This window comes from Mustela erminea, chromosome X, assembly GCF_009829155.1.
Source record: "Mustela erminea isolate mMusErm1 chromosome X, mMusErm1.Pri, whole genome shotgun sequence".
Classification (NCBI taxonomy): domain Eukaryota; kingdom Metazoa; phylum Chordata; class Mammalia; order Carnivora; family Mustelidae; genus Mustela; species Mustela erminea.
The window spans coordinates 9,230,323-9,258,053 of NC_045635.1; the positions used below are offsets into that span (position 1 = coordinate 9,230,323).

The 27,731-nt window shown below is 47.0% G+C and overlaps 1 protein-coding gene across 9 annotated transcripts; it reads left to right on the forward strand.

Moving 5' to 3' along the window:
- Window positions 1–21: 21 nt before the first annotated feature.
- On the forward strand, window positions 22–27,293 carry TLR8 (toll like receptor 8). 9 transcript variants are annotated; one of them, XM_032329753.1, is made up of 6 exons: window positions 22–56; window positions 2,506–2,638; window positions 10,510–10,572; window positions 10,713–10,863; window positions 11,507–11,736; window positions 24,119–27,293. In XM_032329753.1, the coding sequence occupies exons 5-6, from the start codon at window positions 11,599–11,601 to the stop codon at window positions 27,242–27,244; spliced, it is 3,264 nt and encodes a 1,087-aa protein (XP_032185644.1). In that variant the 5' UTR covers window positions 22–56; window positions 2,506–2,638; window positions 10,510–10,572; window positions 10,713–10,863; window positions 11,507–11,598; the 3' UTR covers window positions 27,245–27,293. The 9 variants fall into 9 exon arrangements, with proteins under 9 accessions (XP_032185644.1, XP_032185648.1, XP_032185643.1 ...); XM_032329757.1 differs by lacking the exon at window positions 10,510–10,572 and adding an exon at window positions 23,435–23,489; XM_032329752.1 differs by lacking the exon at window positions 10,510–10,572 and having other exon boundaries at window positions 10,713–10,875.
- The last annotated feature ends 438 nt before the right edge of the window (window positions 27,294–27,731 follow it).

A 27,731-nucleotide genomic window follows, 5' to 3' on the forward strand; every position in this document is an offset into this window, starting at 1 on the left:
CCTGAGCTGAAGGCAGAGGCTTTAACCCACTGAGCCACCCAGGCGCCCCTTGAACGGTGAATATTTTTAATCTTTTAAAACACACAGTGTCTGAGAATTTTCTCCTACAAACCATTTCTGCTCAACATTTCATGTGCTATATTCATATACTGTTTTAAAATTTTTTCATGTAAGGAATGACATTCAATTTGTTCACCCTTCCCTTCATTACCTAGTCTCAATCACTGTGTGGTCAACTCTTGTTTTCTTTGGCTGTAAAGCCATCAGACTTTCCAGAAATGTCTCAGATACCCAGACCTCATTTCTGTGGGCTTTTTTAAAAATATAATTTCTCATTTTCCATAATCTTCTATCTAACCATGAGAATGCTGACCACTTCCTGCTTAAAATTTATTTGAGGAAAGTCCCTTTTTGTTGATCCAAGTTCCTATATTTCCCCAGCTCTGCTTTTTCCTATGATCCTACAAGAAGAAAAGAAAATCCAAACGTATGAAGTAGTTCCAAATGTTGGTTTGCATGAAACCGTGTGATGGTTCTTTTTTTTCCATTTTAAAGATTTTATTTATTTATTTGAGAGAGTGAGCAGGACCAGAGGGGCAGAAGCAGAGGGCAGAGGGAGAGAGGAAGAAGCAGACTCCCTACTGAGTGGGGAGCCCAACGTGGGGCTCAATCCCAGGACCCTGGGATCAAGACGTGAACCAAAGGCAGACACTTAACGGACTGAGCCACCCAGATCCCCCAACCCTGTGATGGTCCTTATCTAAGAATCAGAATTGAATTCTGATATGTGCCCTAACTCTGGGCATAATTTCATCTTCATTGTCCCACTGGAGTTTACATTTTTCCTGATCGTCTGTTCTCATGAAACTTCATTCAAAAAAACCTTCTTAAGAGAGGCCATTTCAAGGTTTATAACCAAAAGTATAAAGTGCTTTCTTCTGAGGATGCGATGTGCAGGGTTTAATCTCTCCCGAAGAGGGGCTGGTCGCCCACGGTGAATCACGCCCAGCCTCGGTGAAGCTCGCTTGGCCGATTCGAATCCCACCCAGGAAGTCTGCAGGTTTCAGAACCACAGGTGTCTGAGGGACCAGGTCATTGACTTCTCTCGGCAGCTGAGCAAGACACACGCCAGGTGGGGCTCAGATCCAGCGCTTGTCAAATGCGATGCCCAGTTGAGTCGACCCACCCAGGTACAGGTAGAAAGACAGAAATGCAAGTCTTCAGTCCAGAGCGTGGGCTCCTCACCATACAGGGCGAACTCGGGGCAGCGGAAGCGAAGATGGGGTACACTCTCCTTATGGGCAGATGGTCCCAAGAGAAGAAAAGCTGGGAGACAGGAGCAAACAGGAGCGGTGACCATTCCCCGCTGCGGCCACCGTGACAAGTCACTCTGTTGGCCGTGGGAAGCATAAGAATCGCTGCGGTTCTGATTGGCATTTCTCTGATGATTACTGATGCTGAGCACCTTTTCATATATGTGTTGGCTCTTTGTGTTTCCTCTTTGGAAAAATGTCTCGTCAGTTCCTTTGCCCATTTTTTGAAATTGGGTTTTTTTTGTTTCGTTGTGGGTGTTTGTGTTTGGTTTTTTGCTGTTGAACTGTATGAGTTCCTAAGTATTGTAAATATTGACCCCTAATCAGATTTGTGGTTTACAGAAGTTTTCTCCCATTCTGTAGGCTGCCTTTTTAATTTCGTTGCCGGTTTCCTTTGCTGGGCAGAAGCTTTTTCGTTTGACGGGCTCCTACTTCTTGATTTTTGCTCTTGTTGCCTGTGATTTGGGCTAAAAAAAAAAAAAAAAAAAAAAAATCATTGCCAAGACCAATGTCGAGGAGCTTTCCCCCTATGTTTCCTTTAAGGAGTTTTGTGGTTTCGGTTGCTATGCTGAAGTCTTCAGTCCACGCCCACACACAGGTGAGAGGTGACTCTGTCCCATCAATCACGAGGGTTGCAACCATGGAGATTCTCAGGCTGGGGACCATACCAGGATATCTCAGCAGGAAGGACATACTTATTGGGAGATTTCGATATTGACGCCCCCGCCTGTCACAGTAGGTTCTTAACCATGGTTGCACCGTGAAATTACCCAGGGAGCTTGAAAAACCCCCATGCCTGGGCCCCACGTACACGGATTGTGATTGAATCGGTCTGGGGCATAGCCAGGGCTTTCACAGGCGAAGTTGAACAACCTGTTCTCAGACTTGAACGTGCATCAGATTCACCTGAGGGTCTTCTGAAAACTCGCTGCTGGCAGGTCCCAGATCAGTTTCTGATTCAGTAGGACTGGAGTTGAGCCCGAAAATTTGCATCTCTAACAAGCCGGACCCACGTAATGCGGAATGCTGCTGGGCTGGAAACCACACTTTGAAAACCCAGGGCTCCTGGGTCAATACATCTGAGTCCTGACGTCTGCATTTTAAGTAGAGCCGGATGATCCCCAAACGAGTGCTATAAAGACCAGTCTTTGCAAAACCGTCCCCGGGACACTGTTTATATCTACTGCTTTAGGTACTGAGATGAGGAGTCCGGGAGACAGCGTCATTGAGAATGTCTCCTTTCCTTTGCCTTCACCCGTCTTCCTTTGTTCCCATCCAAGCTGACTTTCGGCTCCGTGCACGTTGCCTTGGGGGACATGTGCAGGGTAAGCTATTTGGATTTTGTCTTTAGGGGCCTACTGGTCTTAGGGGATCATAAGGGGGTTTGGGGAGGTAAAGCGACACGAGGACATCTGGGTCTCCAGGAAGGGCGCAGGGGAAAGGCTGCTTCTCCACCCTTTTTGAAGAGGGAAGAGACTGGACAGGCCAGGGAGGCCTGTTGTTGGTGCTGAGAAAAGAGGGAATATGCCAACTTTATGCGCAAAATGATTATGAAATGGATGGCATGCACCTGTGCACACACACCCACCCCCCAACTCTGAAACCACCGCATCAGACCCGGGAACTGCGTGCACAAGCCCTGGGAGGCAAGGCTCACCCAGGCTTCTCGAAGGATGAGTTAGGTTTTGGGAGAGTCAGGTAGGGAGAAGCTCGGAGATGGAAAAGAAACCGAGTCCTAGAAAATCAGTGTTTCTTTCTGCACGTCGCAGTGGGCAGACCGACACGCCTCATACACTAGCCACGCGTTCAATACTTAAGCGTTTTCCACCTGGCTGCATTTCCTACCTAACCTGGTTTTGTTTTCTCAAAAATCAAACTCAGTAAGTAGACTTAGAATATACACTGGGAAGTCGGAACTTTATTTCATATCGCTCAAAATGTATAAATTTAAGCCTTCTCTAGCTCATCGCTTCGTTAAAATCCTCTATCTACTCCCAAATGGGGGGAGCAAAAGTTTATGGTTTTGTAGCGTTTGCTTTTCTTAAATCTTAAACCCTTTTGACACCCATTGGTCAAATCGTGAACGACAATTCTTTCTGTTTAGAAAGTTGGGTTGGTGTCACGGAAACTGCCCCCAAACTAGGAATAAAGACTATATACACAAGCAGATTTGTATTAACTTTCACAACGATTTAAATTTTCATACATTATCACACACAAACGGCCGGTCGGTCCTGCGAGTCAGAAGTCCGAAATAGTGGGCTGGGAGCACCACCTGGTGGCAGGATGGTTATTAACACCTTCGCCCTTGGCTGGACCTTCCAGAATTTCTGACCTGAGCCTCCAACCTAACAGGCTGTTCTCCAGTTTTCAGCGTGCCCTCCTATTTGAGTTAATGGATTATTCCCCAAATCTCCTCGCATGGTTTCAGGCTCTGGTATTGACCCCTTCCCCCCCAGCAGATGCTCTCGCCCCCAAATATCCCACCTCACCTCCTCATCCCAAAGACACCGGAGGCTCCCCGCCGTGCACTCGTTCCAAGGCCCTCCCCTCCACACCAGAATGTTTATTGTCACGGTCTTCCACACCACTGCACAAAAACGAGGTTCTGCACCCCCCAAAAGAGCCCATCCACCAAGATCCGTATACTATTCCTCAAGGAGAGGTGGGCCTCCCTTAGGGGTTCCTTCCCCTTGGAAAGTGAAAACCCCACCCAACCTTCTCAGGGCTCCTTGCCTTTTGCCGACTTGGAAAACCTGTTCCATCAGGAATAGCCTGTGAGTTGTACAAACACGCTTTTCCATTTCCGGGTTTCACCTCCCCGGAACATGGTTCTGTTACTTTCCTTCCAAAGATGTTTGCTGTGGCATTGTTTGTAATTTAAAAAAAAAAAAAAAAAAAATGAGGACTAACCCAGATGTCAATCAATGGGAGGTTCTTTAAGTAAATGGGAGGTCCCTTAAGTAAAACCTTACAGCTGTACGATGCGCACAGCAGAACCATTACAAATCATAATAAGACGGATCTACAAATTCAATACAAGGCTGGGTGGAAACGGTCCAGAGCGTACTTGTCTGATCCCATTTTTCCAAAAGCATTGTTTGTAGCGCCAGGTCAGTATACACAGAATATCTTTAAGATCACATACCCTGTTGTTAATACTGGTTCTTTTTGACAGGTGGAATTTGAAGGGCGTTCAGCCTCTATGGTATACATTCCCGAATTGCAATGTTTAGAAGTAGGTGGGAATCTTAGAATCAGGAAAGATTTATATATTTTAAAAACTGGCCCATATTTTAAAAATGGCCCTTAATTTTACTGATCTAATGCTCTGTGTTTCCCTCCTGGTGTCCCCATCGTTTATCCACAGATAGGGGCACGGGACAGCACTGGCTGAAAGAAACGGTGCTCGGCCTCCGAAGGCTGACCGTGGAAACTGGGCCTGGGAAAATGGAGCATAGGGCAGGGCGTGACAGGTGCCCAGAGCTCTCGGATCATGTGGGCAAATTACTGAACCTCTGCAAGCCTGCTTCCTCCTCTGAAAGCGGAAACCATAATCCCCAAGACAGCTGAGTGTGGGCTGGAAATGGGAACGGCCCTGGAGGGGTGCCTGGGACACCAGGTCTGAGAATACTGAGAGGGAGAACTGGATAGAGATGGGCTCTAGATGGCAGAGAAGCTCGCATCGCCGCTCCCGGGGCCGTGCTGCTGTTGCTCATGGCGCTCTGGCTGAGGTTCTAGAAGCTTCTGCAGTGTGCTGGGCTCCTTGCTGTGTGGGCCAGGTGACGGGGTCTGATGGCATCCCCCGCTACTGGGAAACCCCTTCTAACTTGGCTTTTGATTCTTCTGCTCTCAAAACCACTTTGTCGAATGTTGCTGGTCATCTTGTGTTTCAACATTAGACAACTTTTTATAGGTCCCTGGAATCCTTTCTGTTGTCGGAATATCCAGTAGTGGCACAGTTCTGGAGCCAGAGTCACCTGACTTTTTTAACCTCTTGGTGCTTTAGTTCCCTCTGATATAAACTGAGCACAGCCACAGTCCCTCCATCAGGGGATCCTGGGAGGGGCGAGTAAGTTCGGAAGGGCCGGTCCTGCCACAGAGTGAGCCCTCCTGAGGGTCAGCTGCGGCTGGGGAGCCCTTGCTTTCTTCTCCGACTCTCCATCCCTCTCTCCCTTTATTCCAGAAACATCCGCCGAGCTTGCCACTATGCAAGGAGGGTACAACATTGGCGTTTCTGCCCTCAGAGACACGCTGATGAGAGTTCTGCCCTCCCTGGTCAGTGAATGCCAGATAAGAGTTCGAGAAAGGGAAACAGGACGGCCTGACCCTTTGGGAGTTCAGAGCATGAGGCCTTGCCTGGAGTGGTCAAGGCGGGGGGGGGGGGCCTGGGTGAAGCTGCGTGGGGGTGCTGTTTAGAGGAGGCCACTCCGAGCTGATGAAGTCCAAACTGCGTCTTGGAGGAATCCCAGAAGGGAGCCAAGTTTGCGTGGACGGGTGACATGGGGGCGGTGTGCATGGCACTTGGGAGGGGAGACGGAGGACTAAGGACTAGGTCAGGAGGGGCTTGCCCCTGGGGAGCTGGAAGCGGCAACCCACCCAGCCATCTGTTTTGGATCTGTGGATCCGCCCTCGGCTTCCCCCACTCCCCCCCCACAATGGCTCTGCAGTACAAGTTGTACGGCTGTAACATTTTACTTACTGAAGCTCTATCCATCAACATTTCCGTTTGTCCTAATTTTTTTTCTAAATTACAAAGTCACGACTAGCATATTTGGATGGGAAACAACACAGCGCCGATGTCCACACTTTCTGCCTGTGCTTTTCTTTGGAAAAAGTTTTGTTGCCTTGTCTCAAGTGGGAACATTCACCTTGTATTTGATCTGTCTCTACGACCCATATGCATATACAGAGAATCTGAACCTAGCTCAGTTTATAGAGTCCTTTTTCTTTGTAGTATTTAAATACATCTTGTACTTTAGACTGGCTGTGAATTTCTGTAATAGTTGCAAAAAGAGCACAGAGAGTCCCGGTAGAACCCCCACCTGGGTTCCCCTGTTGTTAGCATCTTCTAGGACTATGCTACATTTCTTGACACATTATTATTAGTGAACCCCGTTACTTTCTTCGGGTTCCATTAGTTTTCCCCTAGTGCTCAGAGTACCTTATGACATGTAGTCGGCCTGTCTCCTTAGGCTGCTCTGAGCTGCGACAGTCACTTGTTTTCCTTGTTTTGGATGACCTTGGCAGTTCTGCAGATCACTGGTCAGGGATTTTGTAGAGTAGCCCTCCGTTTGGGTTTTTCTAATGTTTTTCTCCTGATGAGACTGGGGTTATGGGTTTTGAGGAGGGAGAGCCACAGAGGTGAAGTGCCCTGCTTGACGCATCGTATCAGGGATACCTGCTAGCAGTGAACTTAGTTTTCTGTTTGTCCGTCAGTTTCTATTAAGCTAAATATGGGTTCCCACTGACGTATCTAAGCAACCCAGGGCCACGTGGTCCTTTCTGTCCTTCCCAACCCTCCTCATCCCTCGGCCCGCCATAAGCTCTATTTTCGACCAAGCCCCTTTATATCTTAACTTTCTGAAGCACCCCCCACCCCTGGCCACGCCCCTCCTTACTCACAGATAAGATGGCTAAGGCTTGAAGCTTTACAAGCTACACACACCTTCCCATGTGACCGCGGGCTCAAGGGAACAATCGCACAGGATGGTTTCGCTCCATCACTCTCGAGTCCCTCAACTGTGGCGCATCTGTGCGGGCTGCCGGCCCCCGCTCTGTCCCCACCACCTGACCTTAAAGCCCCCTGCTGTGTCAGCCGGCTCTCACTCCCCTCAGAAGCCTTTCCCTTCACGATGCTGTGGGGTTTAGAGCAAACCAGGGCAGCCTTGTCAAGCCCCCTCTGCCTCCGTGCTCCCCACTGCTCTCGGCTCTAGGGTAGTGAGGGAAATTCTAGACACTGCCATTTCTCCTGATTCTAGCTGGGGTATCAGGAGGAGGCTCCCCCTCTTCCTGGTTCCCAGAATTTATCTGGGGCTTCTGAGTTTCCTCCTGGTCTTCACACAGGCCAGGCCCTTGTCTGAGATCCAGCTGGCATCTCTCGCCCTCTCTGTCTTGCTCCTCTCTGACCATCTCCCCCTCTTAAACCTTATCCAGGGAGAGGAAATACCATTTTAGGTGTATGTATTTCGAACATCTAGAACTCGACTGCAACTTTCTTGGGTCCTGTGACACCGACCCTTCCCTGACGCAGTGACTGCCTCAGAGCCCCCTTCCCACCAGAGGAAGGTCTGGGGATTGGGGGAGGGGACTCTCACTGGTAAACGTCTTACGAGGCCTTTCTGTTTCCCTAATCCCCCTTTGGCCTGGGAACGCCTGTCAGCACCTAAATTGGCTTTGGCGGACCAGGAGCAGCCAGAACGAACGTCAGCATGCCTGCAGTACGTCAGTGGAGGGGGAAGTTTTATGATGTGGATGAGGTATTAGAACACAGAGTTAGCGGGAGCTGGAAAACTCACCCTCATCCTCTTCGCGAAACATGGACAGAAGGCTTGATCATGTCTGGCTTTTCACTTAGGACATTTGCGAAGGGAGAAGTTGAAAGCGCACAGAGCAGAAGTGGGGTGGTGGGTTCCCATACTCTTCTCTACCACTACTGCCCTCTTGACCTTGGCCTTCAGTTCCCACATCCCTGAAATAAGGTGGCCCTTCCAGCTCTCAAGTGCAATGGCTTTTTGTGGTGTCTTGGCCCATTATTTGAGACAGTGGCTTCAGGAAACACAGGAATGGGTTGCAATGAATGGAAACACCCAGGTTTTCAGATAGTTGGTCTGCAACCTGGGGCTGCCTCAAAAAGGGAATTTGCAGAGGACTGCAAGACCTTGCCTTGGCCCTGCTTGTGCAGTCAGACATGCTGTTGAAAGGAGACAGTCCTATTCATGATGCTGAAATAGGCTTCAATTTGTTTAGCTGAACCATCATGTACAGTTGCACAGGTTGTCCACTGCTCAAGAGTAGTTGGCGATATTGCCAAGTGAGGCTGTAATCCAGCCCTCCTTCTTCATACCTAGCTCTCTGCTCTGATCTGGGGCTACATAAGCCACAGGAAGTATGCCTTCAGCTAACTTTTTCATCCAGAGGGCTGCCATTTTCTCATGGATTTTGAAGTTTTTGTATAGACTAGCGCTTTAAGCTTTTGTTTAAAATGAGAAATAACAGGCACCTGGGTAGCTCAGTTCGTTAAGCAACAGCCTTCTGCTCAGGTCATGATCCTGGAATCCCAGGATCGAGTCGCACATCGGGCTCCCAGCACCATGGGGAGTCTGCTTCTCCCTCTGACCTTTTCCCTTCTCATGCTCGCTCTCTCTCAAACAAATAAAATCTTTTAAAAAAATAAATAAATAAAAGGAGAAATAATGTACAAATGGTGAAGAACTGGTGGGGAATGAGCCTAACGGAGCTAACAGAGTGCCCTGGAGGGTGGGTTAAGGGGCTCAGGAGTAAGGGAAGAATAGGGAGTAGGAAGTAGGGGAAAAGCTATGGAATTGTGGGAACAGGTGCGGGAGGACCATGAGCTGAACAGCAGCTGCTACCTGCGGCCGAGTCCTGTGGCCTACATCACCTGTGTCTGTGCTGACCAGGGAGGGGCCGCGGGCCTGGAGGTACCTTAGGAAGCTGACTGGGGCTCCCAGACGTGGGCCCGCAGCAGCCATGCCCTCAGGAGCTCTGCACCTCAATCTCAAGCCAGGATGGACTCACATCTGATACGGTTTTGTGTAGAGGAATCCTCTCATGCATTCCTTCATCTAAATCTATTGCTTAAGAAGCGGTTCTTTCCTATGACTCCTTCCACTGTAGCTTTTCTGTTCTCCATGTTGAATTTTTTTTGGACACACAACTGATGGCAGGCTCCTGGGGCTGTCCTAGGTCTTGAGCCCTCTTCAGCGCTCCACGGGATTTCCCTGTGTGGCTGGCCTGCATGTGGGAGAAGCCACCCACTGCCCTGTGAATGCTCGGCAGCCCACTGAGGCCGGAGGAAATGAGCACGGCTAGCACCCTGCCCGTGGCTCCCCGGGCCCGCTGTGGGCCACAGCCCAGGGGAGCGAGAGGGGCAGGGCAGGGAGGGCAGGGCTGGCTACTGAGGGCCAAGTGTGAGGCTCAAGTAGAGGGCCGGCTCACTCTGGCCTCTTTCTGCATGGGACTAGGCTTCCGGTTTGCAGTGATCTTCCTGCCTCGGTGTCAATGTCATTGCCCTCTTTCATGGTTACTGGTTGTGTAGAAACACCTGAGAAGGTTCACTTGATTTGAATAAGTGGCCCAGGTTCCTAAGCTTGCCTGGCACAGCACTGACTAGACTGTGAGCGTCGCCCCACCATGTGCCGGGCTTGGCGGGAGCCCAGCTGACTGGCCTGTGATCGGCTGACCCTTTGTGGCTGGGGAACCAGGGTGTGTGTGTCTGTCTTTTCTAGAAAGGCTGGCCAGCAGTCCAGCCTGAAGTTCAGCCCACTTGTTCAGCCCTACTGGCAATCCTTTTTACTTCTTTTTTTTTTTTAATTTAAGATTTTATTGATTTATTTGAGAGAGAAAGTGAATGACAGCGCACATGTCGGGGCAGAGGGGGGCAGAGGGAGAGGGAGAGGCAGGCTTCCCGCTGAGCAGGGGGCCCAATGCTGTACTCGACCCAGCACCCCGAGATCATGACCTGAGCCAAAGGCAGGCGCTTAACTGACTGAGCCACTCAGGCGACCCTTTACTTACTTTTTAAAACTTCATTTTTGACCAAATTGTTCGAGGGAAACCAAGAGACTGGTAGCAGGTAGATGAGATCTCTGAGCTCACTATCATGAAGGCTTCTGGGGGGCCCATGAAGCCACAGGGTGTGTTCCCTTGGGGGGAACAGTAATGATACAATGTGTGTGGAGGGGGGTGCGTGTGTGTGCATAAAAATGTCACCCCGGTCCCACCCTGTCCCCAGTGTCCGGCAAGAAGAAACACATCCTATCCCTTTCCAAGTGAATCTCTTGGCCAGGGGTCAGCCGATGTTCTCTAGGAAGTAAGTATTTTAGACTCTGTGGGCCAAGAGGCTCATGAAAGACCTGAGGTAGGTACTTACATAATAAGAGAAAAACACATCGCACGCTTATTTAATTGATAAAATTCAAACGATAATAATCGAGTGCACTTTTTTGTAATATAGGTCTAATAATGACAAGGATGGCATTCTCTGGGGATAATCACATTCGAGTATTTGGAGTTCAAGGTTGGCGTTCCTTAGCATCAGATTGATTACAAATGTTTATCTGTAAAAATTATTCTTCACCCCCATCCCCCACACCCCCCACCCCCGCTGGATTTGGCGCTTGTGCTGCAGTTTGCTGACTCCTGTGCTTAACCCTTCAGAGGCGCTCTGAGAGCCCCGAATCCAGGAATCCAGTTCGCTCTTCAGACCGAATCAGGAAATTAACACTTCCTGCCTCGTGAGTGCCCGCGAGCTTGCAGCCACCCGTTCCCTCATTCGCTGGATGTTTACTGAGCTGCTCCCGCGGGCCAGGTGCGGGCTGAGGTGCGGGGACACTGGGGGTGAGACTCCCTCTCTGCACCCCACGCCCGCTGGGGGACCCACACCCACCTCGCTCTGTGCTGTTTTGGAAACCCGTGGAACACAGATGAAGGAACGCAAATGTTATTTCTCTGCTTTATAGAACAAAAGACGAGTTTAGGCAATCCTAAACGGAATTCAAATGTGATGTGTGGTGAAGTTTATAAAAACACACCGAAGTTTTCTTTCTTTCTTTTTTTTCTTTTAAAGATTTTATTTATTTATTTGACAGAGATCACAAGTAGGGAGAGGCAGGCAGAGAGAGGAGGAAGCAGGCTCCCTGCTGAGCAGAGAATCCAATGTGCAGCTCCATCCCAGAACTCTGGGATCATGACTGAGCTGGAAGCAGAGGCTTAACCCACTGAGCCACCCAGGCGCCTCTCACACTTGAAGTTTTCTAAGTCAAAGAAAAAATGTCGCAGTTTCTCTCCCTCCTATTCCCCTGATCCCGCTCTGATGTTAACATTTTGGTGAGGCTCCTTGTAGCTTTCCCCCCTCCCCCCACCATGCACACCCACAACTCCCCCCATATGTGTTCTATTTGTATCATTCATTTAAATCATTTTATAAATAACGTTCTGCCCCTGAATTTCAGTTTTGAAATTTTAAAGCACAGTCAAGAAATGATTTGGCAACAGTTAAGAAATCACAAGTTCCCTTCTTCCCACATAAACTTCTGCAAACGGCATGCGGGGTTCTGCTGGTGGTAAAGCCGCCGAGTTCAGGAAGTTGGCCAGTTTCTTTGCTCTGAGCACAGCGAGTAACAGAGGGGAGCCCTCCCTGGTGCTGCAGGTGACGGATGAGAAATTAGGACGACAGAGCCTGGTAAGCCACTTCTGTTCTCTTAACAAAGCTTTCCCACGAAATGCATGATTTCTGATTGACTCCGAAATGCAGCTTCGGGGCAAACAATGCAAACACAGAACGGGATAAATGGGGCCAGCAAGTATTAGAGCACCTCTCAGTGATGGGCTCTAGACATTGAAAATCAAATACAGTGGTCTGACTGATTTGAACAGGACAACAAGCAGATTCCAAGTTAGGAGCTGACTGATACACTCTGGTCCTGCCAGAAACAGTAGTCTCTTCTAGAACCAAAGGGTTGGAAACAAAGTGAGCAGCACAAGTGTTTTTCCTTCGCTATCTCTACAAACGAAGGACAAATTCTCATCTCCCATGCTCTGTCACTTGCTAGGGCCTCGGCAAAGCCTGAAATTAGCATACTCCAAAGCATGTTCAATATTCGTTGCTACTTTTCTTGTTCAGGACTTTAAAGTAAACCTGTTATCGTTTCTACAATTGTATTCTGTAGTCAGGAGGTCGGTGTTTGCTACTGTCGGGAAAGGTCAGGCTGAAAAACAAAATTTATAATTTGAAGAAGTGATGTACTTTCGGGGCACCTGGGTGGTGCAGTGGGTTAAGCCTCTGCCTTCGGCTCAGGTCATGGTCCCAGGGTCCTGGGATCGAGCCCCGCATCGGGCTCTCTGCTCAGCAGGGAGCCTGCTTCCCCCTCTCTCTCTGCCTGCCTCTCTGCCTACTTGTCATCTCTCTCTGTCAAATAAATAAAATCTTTTTTTAAAATTTTACATTTTATTTCCAGTTAGTTAACATATAGTGTAATATTTGTTTGGGGGGTACAATACGGTGATTCAACACTTCCATGCAAAACCCAGTGTTCATCACAAGCACATTCCTTAATCCCCATCACCTGTTTCCTACACCCCCCCCCCCAACCTCCTCCCTGGTGACCATGAGTGTGTTCTCTAGAGTTAAGAGTCTGTTTCTTGGTTTGCCTCTCTCTCTCTCTCTGTCTCTCTCTCTCTCTTTCCTCACCCCCTTTCCTCATCTGTTTTTGTTTCTTCAGTTCCACAAATGAGTGTGATCACATGGTATTTGTCTTTCTCTGACTTATTTTGCTCAGTGTTATACTGTCTACATCCAACCACATGGTTGCAAAAGGCAAGATTGCATTCTTTTCGATGGCTGAATGAAGTTAATTTTGAAATCCACGCGATGCCCATTTTAGGTCTTGAAAGGAATTAGGCTCGTACCGCAGTTCAATGATGCTTTGTGAACGGACTGCAATAGCCCAACAGGGCCGCCAACACATGGGGAACTGGGATTGAAGTTATCTGATTTCTACTTGGCCTGTGAAGCTGCTATGCAAGCCACAGCCAATATAATTATATTATAAGAAATGAAAATGGAGGGACGCCTGGGTGGCTCCATTGGTTAAGCAGCTGCCTTCGGCTCAGGTCATGATCCCAGTGTCCTGGGATCGAGTCCCACATTGGGCTCCTTGCTTGGCAGGGAGCCTGCTTCTCCCTCTGCCTCTGCCTCTGCCTGCCTCTCTGTCTGCCTATGCTTGCTCGCTCTCTCTCCCTCTATCCCTGACAAATAAATAAATAAAATCTTAAAAAAAAAAAAAGAAATGAAAATGGAATCATAAAAAACTCAAACTCGCTTGGAAACGTGCCCTGCTTCCCTCCCTCCCATTGGTGATATGGGTAGGACCTCGCGGGCCCCTGGCCTTGGAGCAGAGGTTGTTAGCTTTGACTGTGCATTAGAATCACAGGGGAACCCCCAGACTGATGAAATCAGAATGTCGGGGCCCGGGCCTGTCGGTTCGTAACTTCTCAACCTTGCAGCTTTCTCAAGGTGAGTCCAAGAGCCATGGCCTTAGAACAGTGGCCCACAGGGCCTTCCGGTCCTTTGCTTGAAGAGCACAGTGCTTTTGTAGGGAGTGAGAAGGTTCCAGGAAGAGCCAGATCTCCCTCATTAGCCCCTTGGTTGGATTTCAGAAAGCAAAATCAAGGCTCTGAGTGTGCCTCATCTGAAAAGCCCAGGATGTGGCTTGTGGAAAGCCCAGACTTCAGCAACATCAGGGTATGTGCGCAGAGGAGGATGGCGTTACTCATGGTTTGTCTTAGCAAGTCCGCTGGCGATTACTTGTAAGGGCATCTTAGGGTCAGCTCCAGAGTCCACCGAGGGGCTTGTCATTCCAAAGGAATGTGTTAACTTCAGCTGCATTATTAAACAGAGCTGAGGGATTTGTTGTTTTTGAAACTCTTACCAACCACCTCCGGAATTTGAATCCTGAATGTTCCTGGTGTGGCTATGAGTTCTCTGTGGACCGTCCAAACCAGACCATAACCAAACAGCTGCTTGCTTCTAGAATTACCAAAGTGCCAACTCCTCGGGGATCTCTAGGCTCAGCTGCAGCTCTGCCACCTACCATTTGAGTAGCCTCTTCGGGCCTCAGGTTCCCCATCTGTAAAATGGGGTCTTTTTTTTTTTTTAAAGATTTTATTTATTTGACAGACAGAGATCACAAGTAGGCAGTGAGGCGGGCAGAGAGAGAGAGGGAAGCAGGCTCCCTGCTGAGCAGAGAGCCCGATGCGGGGCTCAATCCCAGGACCCCGGGACTATGACCTGAGCCAAAGGCAGAGGCTTAACGCACTGAGCCACCCAGGCGCCCATGTAAAATGGGGTCTTAAAGTAGCACGTGCCATACTGACAATCATGCTATTTGAATCCCCCGAAATACAGTAGGGAACACTTGAGTGCCTTGCCAGGAAGCAAACCCCAGGACCAGTGCAAGTCACACATTTTTGTATTTAATCCTCATAAAAGCCAGGAAATTGGGATCCATCTCTTCGTTGACATGCGGATTCAACATGGTAGTGGTTTCTCTCCCAAAGCCATTAGCGAATCCATCAGATTTGGGAAGGATAAAATATCTATTGATTAATTGTAATCACCTAAGCTGACAAACCCTGTCAACCATTTCTTTGCTAATTTACTTTCATAATGTCTCCACGGGCAACAGATTCAACAGCAAGTGAATCAGAACCCATAAAAAATTATAAATAGGTCCCGCTGGGCAAAAATTCAAGTCTGGTCGAACACCACATCACGCCCAAATGGCTAAGTAATTCAACTGACCATGTTTTAGAATCAGAAGGTTCTCTTGACTCTTTAGTGTTATCCTGGGTTATCCGCGGGACCCATCCTGAGAAAGGGGTTACAGCTTAGGAGATGGTCTGAGACAAAGGAAGCCTTTGAAGAGGGAGAAGGAAGGAGGCATCATTGCAGAAAGTTTGCAGCCTAGGAAGAGGATGTAGAAAGACAAAAACCTGTTTCATTTCAGGATGGCAGGCTTGTCCCCCACCCCACCCACAACCCCTGCCCCCCACCCCCAGATGATTTTTGCCTGAGATTGTGAAATTGTGTAGCAAAACATACAGGATTGAGGTGAGCATCGCCCAGTGGGGGCACTTCCTTTGCACCCAGCGCCATCTGTTTCTGTCCTGCCCGCGCCCCTCACCCCCTTGGGCGAGGTTCCGGGGGTGGCCCCTCACGGCGTCCTCAGCGAAGGCAGACTTTTCTGAACGCATCTTCAGAACTCCCTGGTCTTCTGTCATTGTGGTTTTGGCGTCCGTTGGTGTCCAAGCGGAGAAGGCAGGTGTGAGGGAGAACTAGGGTCAGTTGTTCTCGTTGTGCTGTTTGGGTCCTTCCGAACCCAAAGGTGACACCTGGTCTGTTGTCAGCGATGGACCCAACTGAAGGACGGAGCATGCATGGAAAATAGGAAAACAGTTGTGAAATCGCTTCCTCTGTAGCTAGAAACCGTGCTATTTGGCGGGGAGGGAAGTTAGCAGGGTGTGTGTGTGTGTGTGTGTGAGAGAGAGAGAGAGAGAGAGAGAGAGAGAGAGAGAATGAGATTCCTATGCTTTCTTTAAGGAAATGGGTCCTGACTTTTTCTGGGTGTTCCAAGGCAACACCCAGTGAGAGATCCAGACCACGCAGAGCCAGTCATTCTCAGGGAACCTTCTAGGCAGGGAGCTCACCAGCCTTTCTGAACAACGGCTTCCTCGGGCGGCTGGGCTTTGTCTAGGCACTGGGTTCCACCGGCCGCTCTCAGTCCCCGCTGCCCATTCTCGGGCTCCGCAAACTTGGTGGCTCAAGACAACAGAACTGGATCCTCTCAGCTTCTTGGCGGCTCTGAGGGAAATGTTCCAGGTCCTTCTCTTGGCTTCTGGTGGGGGCCAGCAGCCCTGGGCATTCCTTGCAAACTTCCCTCTTCTAAGGACATCAGGCGCTGGGCTGGGGAGACCCTCACTCGGCATGGCCTCGCTTTGACTGGATTCTGTGGCCAAAGACCCTACTTTCGAATCAGTTCAGACTCACGGGTACAGAGGTTAGAGGTTCAGCTCGTCTTTCGGGGGGTTTCAACTGAACCCGCAACATTCCCCTTTTCTGACCCTCGCCCTCCACCTTCGCTGCTCCCGGTCGAATAGTTCTCTCCCTGCCTGTGGCTGTCTCCCCACCTTGTGCCCCTGTGCCTGATCTGAACCCCGGAGTGAGACCGTGGACAACCAGGGCCAGCTTCTCGTTAGAGAGCTCTTCTGTTCTTAGAAGCCACAGGGCCTAGGGCCCGTGACACTTTAAGGAAAGCTTTCATTTTCTTTAAAATCAGGAAAATCATATAATTCAGGCCAGACTGTGTTTCTCTTTATGCCAATGTGGTCATAAAAGAGAATTTTGACTTTTTTTTTTTATCTTAATGGACGAAGGAGCGCACAAAGGCCAAAGTGTGTTGGCCCCACCTCCTAATTTCTGGTTTACCAGAGAGGCTGAGGAAAATTCAGGAATTGTGAATATGTCCCCAGTGAAGGAGACTGAAGTATTTTTTAAAATGTCTTTATTTATTCTGGAGCAAGAGCGAGCGAGAGAGCATGGGGGGAGGAGCAGAGGAAGAGGGACAGGGAGACTCTATGCTGAGCGTAGAGCCTGACACGGGGCTCAACCTCACAACCCTGAGATCGTGACCTGGGCTGAAACGAAGAGTCGGATGCTTAGCCAAGGTTCCCTAGGAGACAGGAGTATCAATCCACAATCCCTTACCTGAAACCCATGGGCCAGCATGGCGTCAGAGTTCAGAATTCATATTTTAGCAAGATGATATGTTACAAAACACTTCCAACAGGTGCAAGTCACCCACATGGCTATTTCTGCCATGAAAGGAGAAATCTCACGCTAACTAGCTAAATACAGATTATAGTAGCCTTACAGTCAGTTCAGGTCCGGTTTGGGTGGCCAGTAAGTCCTAAAAAACAAAGTTCTCTGGTGCTCCGATTGTTTAGGATTTTAAACTTGTAGACAGGAGACCGAGAATCTGTGCAGGACAGACAGCACCTGCATTAAGAGACTAAGTGTTAAACCACTGTCCTGGGTGCCGGAGGCTCACTCTATCCATCACTGCTTCTGAATTTTTTTTTTTTTTCTGTTTCTGTTGATTTCTGTCATGCTAGGTGAATTGCTCAGGGGACGGATACTCGCTGTTACGCAAGGCGTGGAGGGTGGGGGTCGGGAACGGAGGCCATATAAGTGATGGGAAGCTTCATTTTACTAGACTTCCCAACAGATGAGTCTCTCTGCCCAAAAGGAATGGCCGTGAGTCGCTTTCGGTCAGAGTGTGCTGGAGTGATCGCGGATCTTTTCCCCAGTGCAAGGCTGAGCCCAGGGTGAGGAGAGTTGAGGCAACATTTAAGGAAGGGAGAATGCCCCAAATTTGCCCCGTAATCAAGATGAACAATATTTTAATGTTCGGTTAGAAAAAACAATCAAACTGGCCACCTCCAGCCTGCAGGCTAGTTGCCTGTTTTCGGTAAATAAAGTTTTATTGGCACCGGAGCCGGGATCAAAGGGAGGCAAGTGACGTGGGGCCTCGCGAGAGCGGGGTTGGATTCTGTGTTTATGTAACATGTTGACTATTGAGTGCATCAGAGATTTTAAGCTGTTACACCTCATCCTTGACTCGTACTTTAAGGGGTTCCAGACCTGCCAGGGGGAGGGGGACAGGTGGCAGAAGTAAGTATCCTTTCTTCTCTCTGTCTCAGGTTCGGTTTTATTCGCAGAGTTGCACTTTCTGTCTTACTTGCACAATCGCCCCTTTCCCTCCTTTATCTGATTCCCAGAGTGGCCATTTCTCTATTTTATTTGCATAGTTGCCATTTCTCTTCTGCCAGACTCCATGGTTTGGACTCCGTGACACTTGTGAACATAATTCTCCTTGGTGGCCCTTGAGGTGCTTCCGGAGCCTGGACTCCTAGTAGCCGGAAGCCTGGGGGCGGCCAAGAGGAAGGGCTCTGCCAGGGGGGCGCAGCTCCTGCGGGGCTGTCGGGGGCTCCCCCCTCCCTCCTTGGATCCAGTCGGACGAGTGAGCTAGTCTCAGCCCCGCACTTGGGAAGATGACGGGGCCTTTACAGTCCATTCACAGCCGTGAGGTCCTGAGGCAGATGGAGAGGCTTGGCGGCTCGGGGTTTTCTCCTCAAGTCCTTGGCTAGCTGCCAGCTCACCGCTTCCCACCCTGTCCCACCATGTATTTCTCTCCAAACCAAGGTCAGCTGGAACTCCATCAAGTCACCTCCTTATGTCAGGACCCTTGGAAGAGTGGAGTTAGGAACCGCAAGCTCCTCACTCACAAATGGGCAGAATATACTGATCCCTTCCATGGCCCGACGTTTACTTTAAGTTGCTTCAGATCCTCCCAGACTCTGGGAGGCCATTTTCACCCTGAAAAAAACACAAAACAAAACCAACCAACCAACCAAAAAAAACAGTGAAATTCAGCAAGTTCTCCTCCTGGTCTCTAGCGCCCCCTAGAGGCTTTTCCGCTCACTTGTTCCTTGTTGTAGGAGAGAACCTCGCCTCTGAGATGAGACGCGGAGGCCTTAACTTGAAGCCACACAGGACAGCTCTGTCCTCTGGACCTGCCCAAGTAACCACCTAAAAATGCCTCTCCTACCAACAGAGCTGTTCATCACGCTAAGGGAAGACTCTCCGATCTGGCCTTACCTGGCCTTCTGTTCCTCCTGGGCCTTTTTAAACATTCATTTGGAATGTTTTATTAATGGATAATTAAAAAACAAGAGCAGGAAATTAATAAGCACTACCTCAGCCAGGTGATCACGGGCCACATACAGTGAGTCACCTTGCTACTCTGTGCCCTTGGTGTGATGGGGCTACAAAGGCTCTTGACTTCTGCGGTCTTCCTGCCCAAGACCCATTACCCTAGTTTCATCATGAGAAGAACAACAGACAAATCCCAGGTGAGGGACAGTCTGCATAACCATCCTCTTCCCTGTCTTTATTTTTCTCCATAGTGATTTCCACCATCTAACCTACTGTCCTGTAGGGTAAGCTCCAAATGGGCTGGCATTTTAATCAATTTGGTTCCTTGCTGTATTCCCAGTTTGGAAGTAATTCCTGAAGTAAAGTATATGCATAATAAATAGTTTTGAACAAATGAATAAATGGCTATAGAGCTTTTGAATTGCTGCACAGTATTCCCCTGTATGGCCACTACTCAAAGGTATTCGAACGATTTCCGATCTTTTGCTATTGCTAACAGCCTTATGTTGAACATCCTTGGGTATAGTGATTTGTGTATGTGAGGGTCTATCTTTAGGATCTATTTCTAGGAATTGCCGAGTCTATGTCTCCAATTTTTTTTTTAAGATTTTATTTATTTGAGAGAGAGAGAGCACGCATGCGCACAAGCAGGCGGAGGGGCAGAGGGAGAGGGAAAAACAGACTCCCCACCAAGCAGGGAGCGTGATGGGGGACTCCATCCCAGAACCCTGGATCATGACCTGAGCTGAAGGCAGAGGCCTAACTGACTGAGCCACCCAGGTGCCCCTATGTCTCCAATTCTGATAAATGTTAAGAATTTCTTACTGTCTTAGAGGGGACATTAATTTAGATTTCTGCCAGCAAAATATGACAGCACCTGTTTCTCCATGTCCTCACCTACACAGTAGAACTGGTAAAAATAATGGTATCTCTGTGTAATTTTTTGAGTGAGGTTAGTATCTTTTCCTATGTTTAAAAGCTATATGTGTTTCCTTTTCCTTTGAGCTATCTTTTAATATGTCTTTGTCCATTTTTCTGTTGGGTTATCTTCCCACTTATCTGTAAAATGTCTTTACGTGTCAAATCTCTTTCTCCCTTATCTATGATAAGGACTACAAATAGTTTTTCCTAATTTTTTGTTTCACTTTTGGCATCGTTTGCCATGTTTTTTTGTAAGGCATAATTTTAATCCACTGAGCCACCCATGCGCCTTGTAAGGCATAATTTTAACTTGCATGTGGTTGCACTGACCAGTCTCTACTTTTTTTGGGCCTCTGATCTATTTTTTCATTGTTCTGGAGTAACTAGGCAATGCAATTAGACAATAAAAATAAATTGGACTACATAAAGGGTATTAGGGAGATAATCACTATTTGCAGGTGGTTTAATGGCTTACCCAGGAATATCACATGAAGAAACAACTATTCTAAACAACCAGAGAATTTAGTATAGTGATTTGGTATAAAATTAATATATGGGAATCAGTAGTCTTAATTTATAGCAGCAAAGACCTGTTAGAAGGTAAAATACAAGTAATCCATCCACAAAAGGAGATCAATGAGCAGGACTTGGTCTATCAGATACTGACATCCCCCCAGACTGTAATTATTAAAACATGTGGTGCCAGCATGTGAATGATGAACAGATTGATGAAGCAGAGAGCCTAAAGTTGGGAAGCAAAAAATTATTCAACAAGTGATGTTTGCACATCATTAAAACAGAAAAGCAACCCACTGAATGGGAGAAGATATTTGCAGTGGTATGTCTGATAAAGGGTTGATAGTCAAAATACATAAAGAACTTGTACAACTCAACACCACAAAAATAGCCTGATTAAGAGGACCTGAATAGACATTTTTCCAAAGAAGACATACGGATGGCCAACAGACACATGAAAAGATGCTCCACATCACTCGTCATCAGGGAAATGCTAATCACAACCACCATGAGAGCTCACCTCACACCTGTCACAATGGCTAAATAAAACACACATCAAAAACAAACAAACAAAAACCACGTTGATGGGATGTGCAGAAAAGAGAACACTCATGCCCTCTTGGTGGGGCTGTAAATTGGTGCTGGTACAACCACTGTGAAAACCAATCTGGAGGTTCCTCAAAAAATAAAAACTAGAAATACTACATGATGTGGTAATTTCATTACTGGTTATTAACCCAAAGAAAATGAAAACATGGATTCAAACACACACACACACACACACACACACACACACACACACACACACACTTCTATGTTCATTACAGCATTATTTATAATAGCTGAGATATGGAAGCAACCTAAATGTCCATCGACAGATGAATAGATAAAGAAGATGGCGTGTATACCTACAGCTATAAAAAAGAATGGTATCTTGCCATTTGCGACATGGTGGACGAAGAGGGTATTATGCTAAATGAAACAAGTCAAAGAGAAATACTGTATGGTTTCATTTATATGTGAGATCTAAAAGACAAATGAACAAATAAACAGACCCATAAACACAGAGAACACAATAGTAGTTCCCAGAGGAGAGGGTGGTGAGGGAATGAGCAAAATGGGCAAAGGGGAGTGGGAGGTACAAGTTTGCAGTTACAGAATGAACAAATCACACGGATGAAAGGTACAGCATAGTGAATGTAGTCAGAGGTACTGTGATAGTGTGGTACCATGGCAGACAGGAGCTACACTTGCAGGGAACACAGCATAATGTATGGACTTGTCGAATCACTATGTCGTACGGCTAAAACTAATGTAACATTGTGTGTCGACCATATTTCAGTAAAAATAAATATGTGAATGACGTTAGGGCAAGCAGATCTCCATTTAGAAAAAAATAATGTGGGTCTGCACCTCATGTTTTATGCCAAAACAATCCCAGTGGGATAAGATATTTCAGTGTAGGAAAATGAAATCATAAATTTACCAGAAAAAAAAATGTGGAAATCGTTGTTGATAGAACTGAGGTATGGAATGTCCTTTATGGCATCCACTACCCTGCATGATCTGATTCATACCTCAGGCTGTCCTTGCCACGACCCCCAAGGCCATCCCTCTGTGAGCACTCTCCTCTGAGCCGAAGGGGCATATATGTAACAGCCTACTGGACATCTCCACTACAAGATCACAAACTCAAATTTAACACATCAGATTAATATGACAAGAAGCTTCAAACAATACCCATTTATCAGCTCAAATTTCTATAGGTCAGAGTCTGGGTGGGCTTGCCGGGGTTCTCTGCTCTTGATTGAATAAGGCTAAAATTGATACATTGGCCAAGCCGAACTCTTCACTCCAGGCTCTGAGTAAGGATCCATTCCCAAGTTCATTCAGGTTGACAGGCAATTTGAGTTTTTCATGGTTGTAGGATGGGGGACAGGGTGTTCCCTTGCCAGCTGTCAGCAGAGCACCACTCTCAGCTTCTGAAGGTGGCCTGCATTCCTCGCCAGTGGCCCCCTCCACCTTGAAGTCAGCAAGAGTGCGTCAAATTATTCTCCTGCTTCCAACCTCTCTGATTCTCCTTTCTGCTGCCAACCAGAGAAAGCTCTCTGCTTTTAAAGGCTCATACAATGGAATGAGGCCCATCTAGATAATCTCCCTTTTGTCACATGACCTAGCACGATGGCCAAGTAGTATGAGGGAGCAAAGGACAGAGGGGCCTTCTGGAAATTCTGCCTACCAAACCAGGTAAAGTGGGGCTTTCTTTCAGTGGAAGGAAGACATCAGGCAGCAGCACCTAGATAGTGCTGTACTTGAAAATGACTGAAAGTAACTGAAAATGCCTGGGAGTTCTCTTTCACCTGAGTTTTCATCTCAGCAGCAGCTGGCTCTTCCTCGACTGCTGTGAACTGGTGGTGATCCTAGACCCTCAGTATAATCACCATCCACATACTAAGGGTATGACAGGGACTGTTAGTTCATTAACCCTCAACTTTAGAAGAACTTAAAAAAGGAAGCACTTCCCTGGCTTAGCTCACAAGAAGGACAGGAGTTCGGCTCTAGTGAAAAACACGATTTCATGAAGGTTGGTCTTGAGACTCGAGGAAATAAGATTTGGAGAGTTCTTCTGACCACAGCCCTCATCCCGCAATCACGTTAATGTGTTTATTGCATCGTATAACTACCAAAGCTAATATATTCAGCCGTCTGTTAAGAGAGAGCTGCAGAAAGCGGGGCGCTCTACTGAGTTACAGAGGTTGCTTGAAAAGATAAGACATCATGTCTTCCCTACAGAAGTTTACAACATCAGCCAAAAAATAGCTATTAATTCCAACGTTCCTGTGATAAGGGACATAGGAATACTGGTAGCCATTCCGCAAGATTTTTTTGAGTGCCATCTACAACTGAGGTGCTGTTCTGACACAAAGACTTCAAAGTGAGGTTGTGTAGCATCATGGCTACTGTTGGAATCAGAATGACTGGAATCCAGCTCTACAATGTATTATCCTTCCGAAAGCCACTGAAGGGTCTTGAGTGGGTAAATCGGATATCAAAGATAAAATACGGATAACATAGAACCTATCTCATTGTGTTGCTCTGGGCATTAATGTGGCTGACAAAATGTTTATGGTTAGCACACTCCCTGATACTTTGTTATCATTATCAACAGAAGGTGTCCACTTCACTGGAGGAGAGAATAGATCCAGATACGTACCACTGGAGAGGTAACAAGCATCTGTGGGGAAGGCCAATAAGAGATATGGTTGTGCTGAGGGATGGCTATGTTGATAAGGTAGAGGAGACTCTAGCTTGGAGATCTCAGATGATACCATAATGAAAGGTGGACCTGAACTCTCCTTGGGATGGGCCAACTTTCATCGAGAGTTCTGCTAATAGGTCGAAGCTCTGAATGTATAGCTTGCCGGGTTCCAGATCTAGCATGAACCATAGCCACAGGCCCGCATCAGACCCGTTACGGTGATGAGGCATCTCAATGAAGGACTCTGCAAAAGCTTCCCAGGCTTCTTTGAGCACCATGAAGCTGAATGCGGTGATTCCGAACCTTGCAGCGGGTGTTGTGTGTAAATGATAAATCACTAAATTCTACTCCCAAAACCAATATCGCAGCATACGTTAACTAACAACAACTTAAATACAAATTTGAAAAAGACAAAAAAAATTAATAAAAATTAAAATTGTTCTGAACCTAACTTCACACAATTTGTTTAATCGCTAAGAGAATTCATACTTCAAAATCCATGCGCAGTGCCATGAAGCGCTGTTATTTTTGTCATGAGTTACCTAGTAAAGCCTGCTACTCTAACATTGTGCCTCCGCTTTTGATTTTCCTTAGGAAAACATGACCCTCCCATCTTTGTTTCTGACCTGCCTTTTCCTGCTCATCTCTGATTCCTACGAGTTCTTCAATAAAGCAAATTATTCTAGAAGCTATCCTTGTGATGAGAAAAGACAAAATGGCTCTGTGATTGCAGAATGCAACGGCCGTCGACTGAGAGAAGTTCCCCAAACCGTGGGCAAGTATGTGACAGCACTAGACCTCTCTGATAATTACATTACACACATAACAAATGAATCATTTCAAGGGCTGCAGAATCTTACTAAAATAAATCTAAACCACAATAGCAATCCGCAGCACCTGAATGAAAACCCTGATATAAACAAAAAAGGCATGAATATCACAGATGGGGCGTTCCTCAACCTACAAAACTTAAAGCAATTACTGCTTGAAGACAACCAGTTATACCAAGTACCTGGTGGCTTGCCAGGGTCTTTGAAGGAACTTAGTCTCATTAAAAACAACATAATTTCGGTAACTAAAAAGAACACTTCTGGCCTTACCAATCTGGAAAGGCTCTACTTGAGCTGGAACTGCTATTTCGGCAATAATTGTGTTAATAAAACTTTTCACATAGAAAACGGAACGTTTGAAAGTCTTACGAATTTGCAGGTGCTGTCCCTGTCTTTTAATAAGCTTATCCATGTGCCACCTAAGCTGCCAGACTCCCTAAGAGAACTTTATCTCAGCAATGCCAAGATTAAAAACATCAGTCAGGAAGATTTCAAGGGATTGAGACATTTAAGAGTCCTAGATTTAAGTGGGAACTGCCCGAGGTGTTTCAACGCCCCATTTCCCTGTACACCTTGTGAAGGAGGCTCTTCAATTCAGATCCATCCTCTTGCTTTTCAAAACCTGACGGAACTTCGCTACCTAAACCTCTCTAGCACTTCTCTCCGGAAGATTCCCGTAACGTGGTTTGAGAATATGCCCAGGCTGAAGGTTCTGCATTTGGAATTCAATTACTTAGTGGATGAAATAGCCTCTGGGGAATTTTTAATGAAACTGCCCTCCTTGGAAATACTTGACTTATCTTTTAACTACAAAATGGCAAAATATCCAAAATATATTAATATTTCCCAAAACTTCTCTAATCTTAAGCTGCTCCAGGCGCTGCACTTAAGAGGTTACGTGTTCCAGGAACTTACAGCAAAAAACTTCCATCCCCTGAAGGGTCTCCCACATCTAAGGACTATCAACTTGGGCATCAACTTTATTAAGCAAATTAATTTTACCCTCTTCCAAGATTTCCCCAATCTGACAATCATTTACTTGTCAGAAAACCGAATATCACCCTTGGTAAATGATATCCAGCAAAATGACGAAAATGGTTACTCCTCTCCAAGTCATGTGCTTAAGCCACGCTCAGCAGATTTTGAGTTTGACCCACATTCAAATTTTTATCATAATACCCATCCTTTAATAAAGCCGCAATGCACAGCTTATGGCAAAGCCTTAGATTTAAGTCTGAACAGTATTTTCTTCATCGGGCGAGAGCAATTTGAAGCTTTTCATGACATTGCCTGCTTAAATCTGTCTTCAAATGGCAATGGTCAAGTGTTAAATGGAACTGAATTTTCAGCTGTGCCGCATATCAAATATTTGGATCTGACCAACAATAGATTAGACTTTGACGATGACAATGCTCTCAGTGATCTACCCGAGTTAGAAGTTCTAGATCTCAGCTACAATGCACACTACTTCCGAATAGCAGGGGTGACGCATCGCCTGGGATTTATTCAAAATTTAACACAACTGAAAGTTTTAAACTTGAGCCACAATGGCATTTATACTTTAACAGAGCAAGACCTGAGAAGCATGTCCCTAGAAGAATTAATTTTCAGAGGAAACCACCTTGACATTTTGTGGAATGCTGAAGGTGACAAGTACTGGAAAATTTTTACAAGTCTCAGGAACCTGACACGGCTCGATTTGTCCTTGAATAACCTTCATCTTATCCCAAACGAAGCTTTTTTGAACTTGCCCCAGAGTCTCACCCAACTATACATAAATAATAACATGTTAAATTTCTTTAACTGGACTTTACTCCAACACTTTCCACATCTCCACTTGCTGGACTTGAGTGGAAACAGGCTATCCTCTTTAACTAACAGCCTCTCCAAATTCACGCCTTCCCTGAGGACGCTGCTACTACGTCGAAACAGGATTTCACACCTGCCCTCCAACTTTCTTTCCGAAGCCAGCGGTCTGATCCACCTCGATTTGAGTTCCAACCTGCTGAAGATGATCAACAAGTCCACGCTTCAAACGAAGACCAACACCAGTTTAACCATTTTGAAACTAGATAGAAACCCTTTTGACTGTACCTGTGACATTGGAGATTTTCGAAGATGGATGGACGAAAATCTGGATGTCACCATCCCTCGGCTGACGGACGTGATCTGCTCTAGTCCTGGGGATCAGAAAGGGAAGAGCATCATGAGTCTGGAGCTAACAACCTGTATTTCAGATACCATCGCGGCAGTGCTGTGTTTCTTCACGTCCTTAATCACCATCACCGTGATGTTGGCTGCCTTGGGTCACCACTGGTTTTACTGGGATGTTTGGTTTATCTACCACGTGTGTCTAGCTAAGGTAAAAGGCTACAGGTCTCTTTCCACGTCCCAAACTTTCTATGATGCCTATGTTTCTTACGACACCAAAGATGCGTCGGTTACGGACTGGGTGATAAATGAATTGCGTTTCCACCTAGAGGAGAGCGAAGGGAAAAATGTGCTCCTGTGTTTAGAGGAGAGGGATTGGGACCCTGGATTAGCCATCATCGATAACCTCATGCAGAGCATAAACCAAAGCAAGAAAACTATATTCGTCTTAACCAAAGAATATGCTCAAAACTGGAACTTCAAAACAGCATTCTACTTGGCCTTGCAGCGGCTCATGGAAGAGAACATGGATGTGATCGTATTTATTCTGCTGGAGCCCGTGTTACAGCATTCTCAGTATTTGAGGCTGCGGCAGAGGATCTGCAAGAGCTCCATCCTTCAATGGCCCGACAACCCCAAGGCGGAAGGCTTATTTTGGCAAAGTCTGAAAAACGTAGTCTTAACGGAAAACAATTCCCGTTATAACAATTTGTATGTTGATTCCATTAAACAGTACTAACGGATGTTAAGCCACGGCTCACCAGCATAATAAAAATGCAAAGCAATTACTCTTCTGTCTTAGGTATTTATTGCTGTGTAACAAATTACCCCCAGACTTACTGGCTTATGGTAACGCACTCTGATCTTACCGTGTCTAGTCAGGCATGCAGACGAGGCTTGGCTGAGTCCTCTGCTCAGCGTCTCTTAAAGGCTGTAAGCTGCCTGTCATCAGTCAGGGCCACAGGCATCTCCCAGGCTTAGGATCCACTTCCAAGCTCAAACTCACGTGGTTGTTTGCAGGATTCAGTTCCTCTGGCAGTGTTGGTTAAAGGCTGCTCTCCATTTCCAGCCACAGGCACCTCTCCTGCAGGACAGCTTGCTAGCTTGCTTCATCCAAGCCGGCAAGAGAGAGAGGTTGCTAGCAAGATGGAAGCCACCACCTTTGGTAATCTAATCAGGGAAGTGATAGCCCCTCACCTGGGCCACATGCGGTTTGTTAAAAGTAA

Bases quoted from the DNA above. Each gene is read 5' to 3' on its own strand.
- TLR8 (XM_032329753.1), top strand. From the start codon at position 11,599: ATGCGGGGTTCTGCTGGTGGTAAAGCCGCCGAGTTCAGGAAGTTGGCC. The intron at 11,737-24,118 runs GTAAGCCACTTC...GATTTTCCTTAG, and splicing joins AATTAGGACGACAGAGCCTG to GAAAACATGACCCTCCCATC.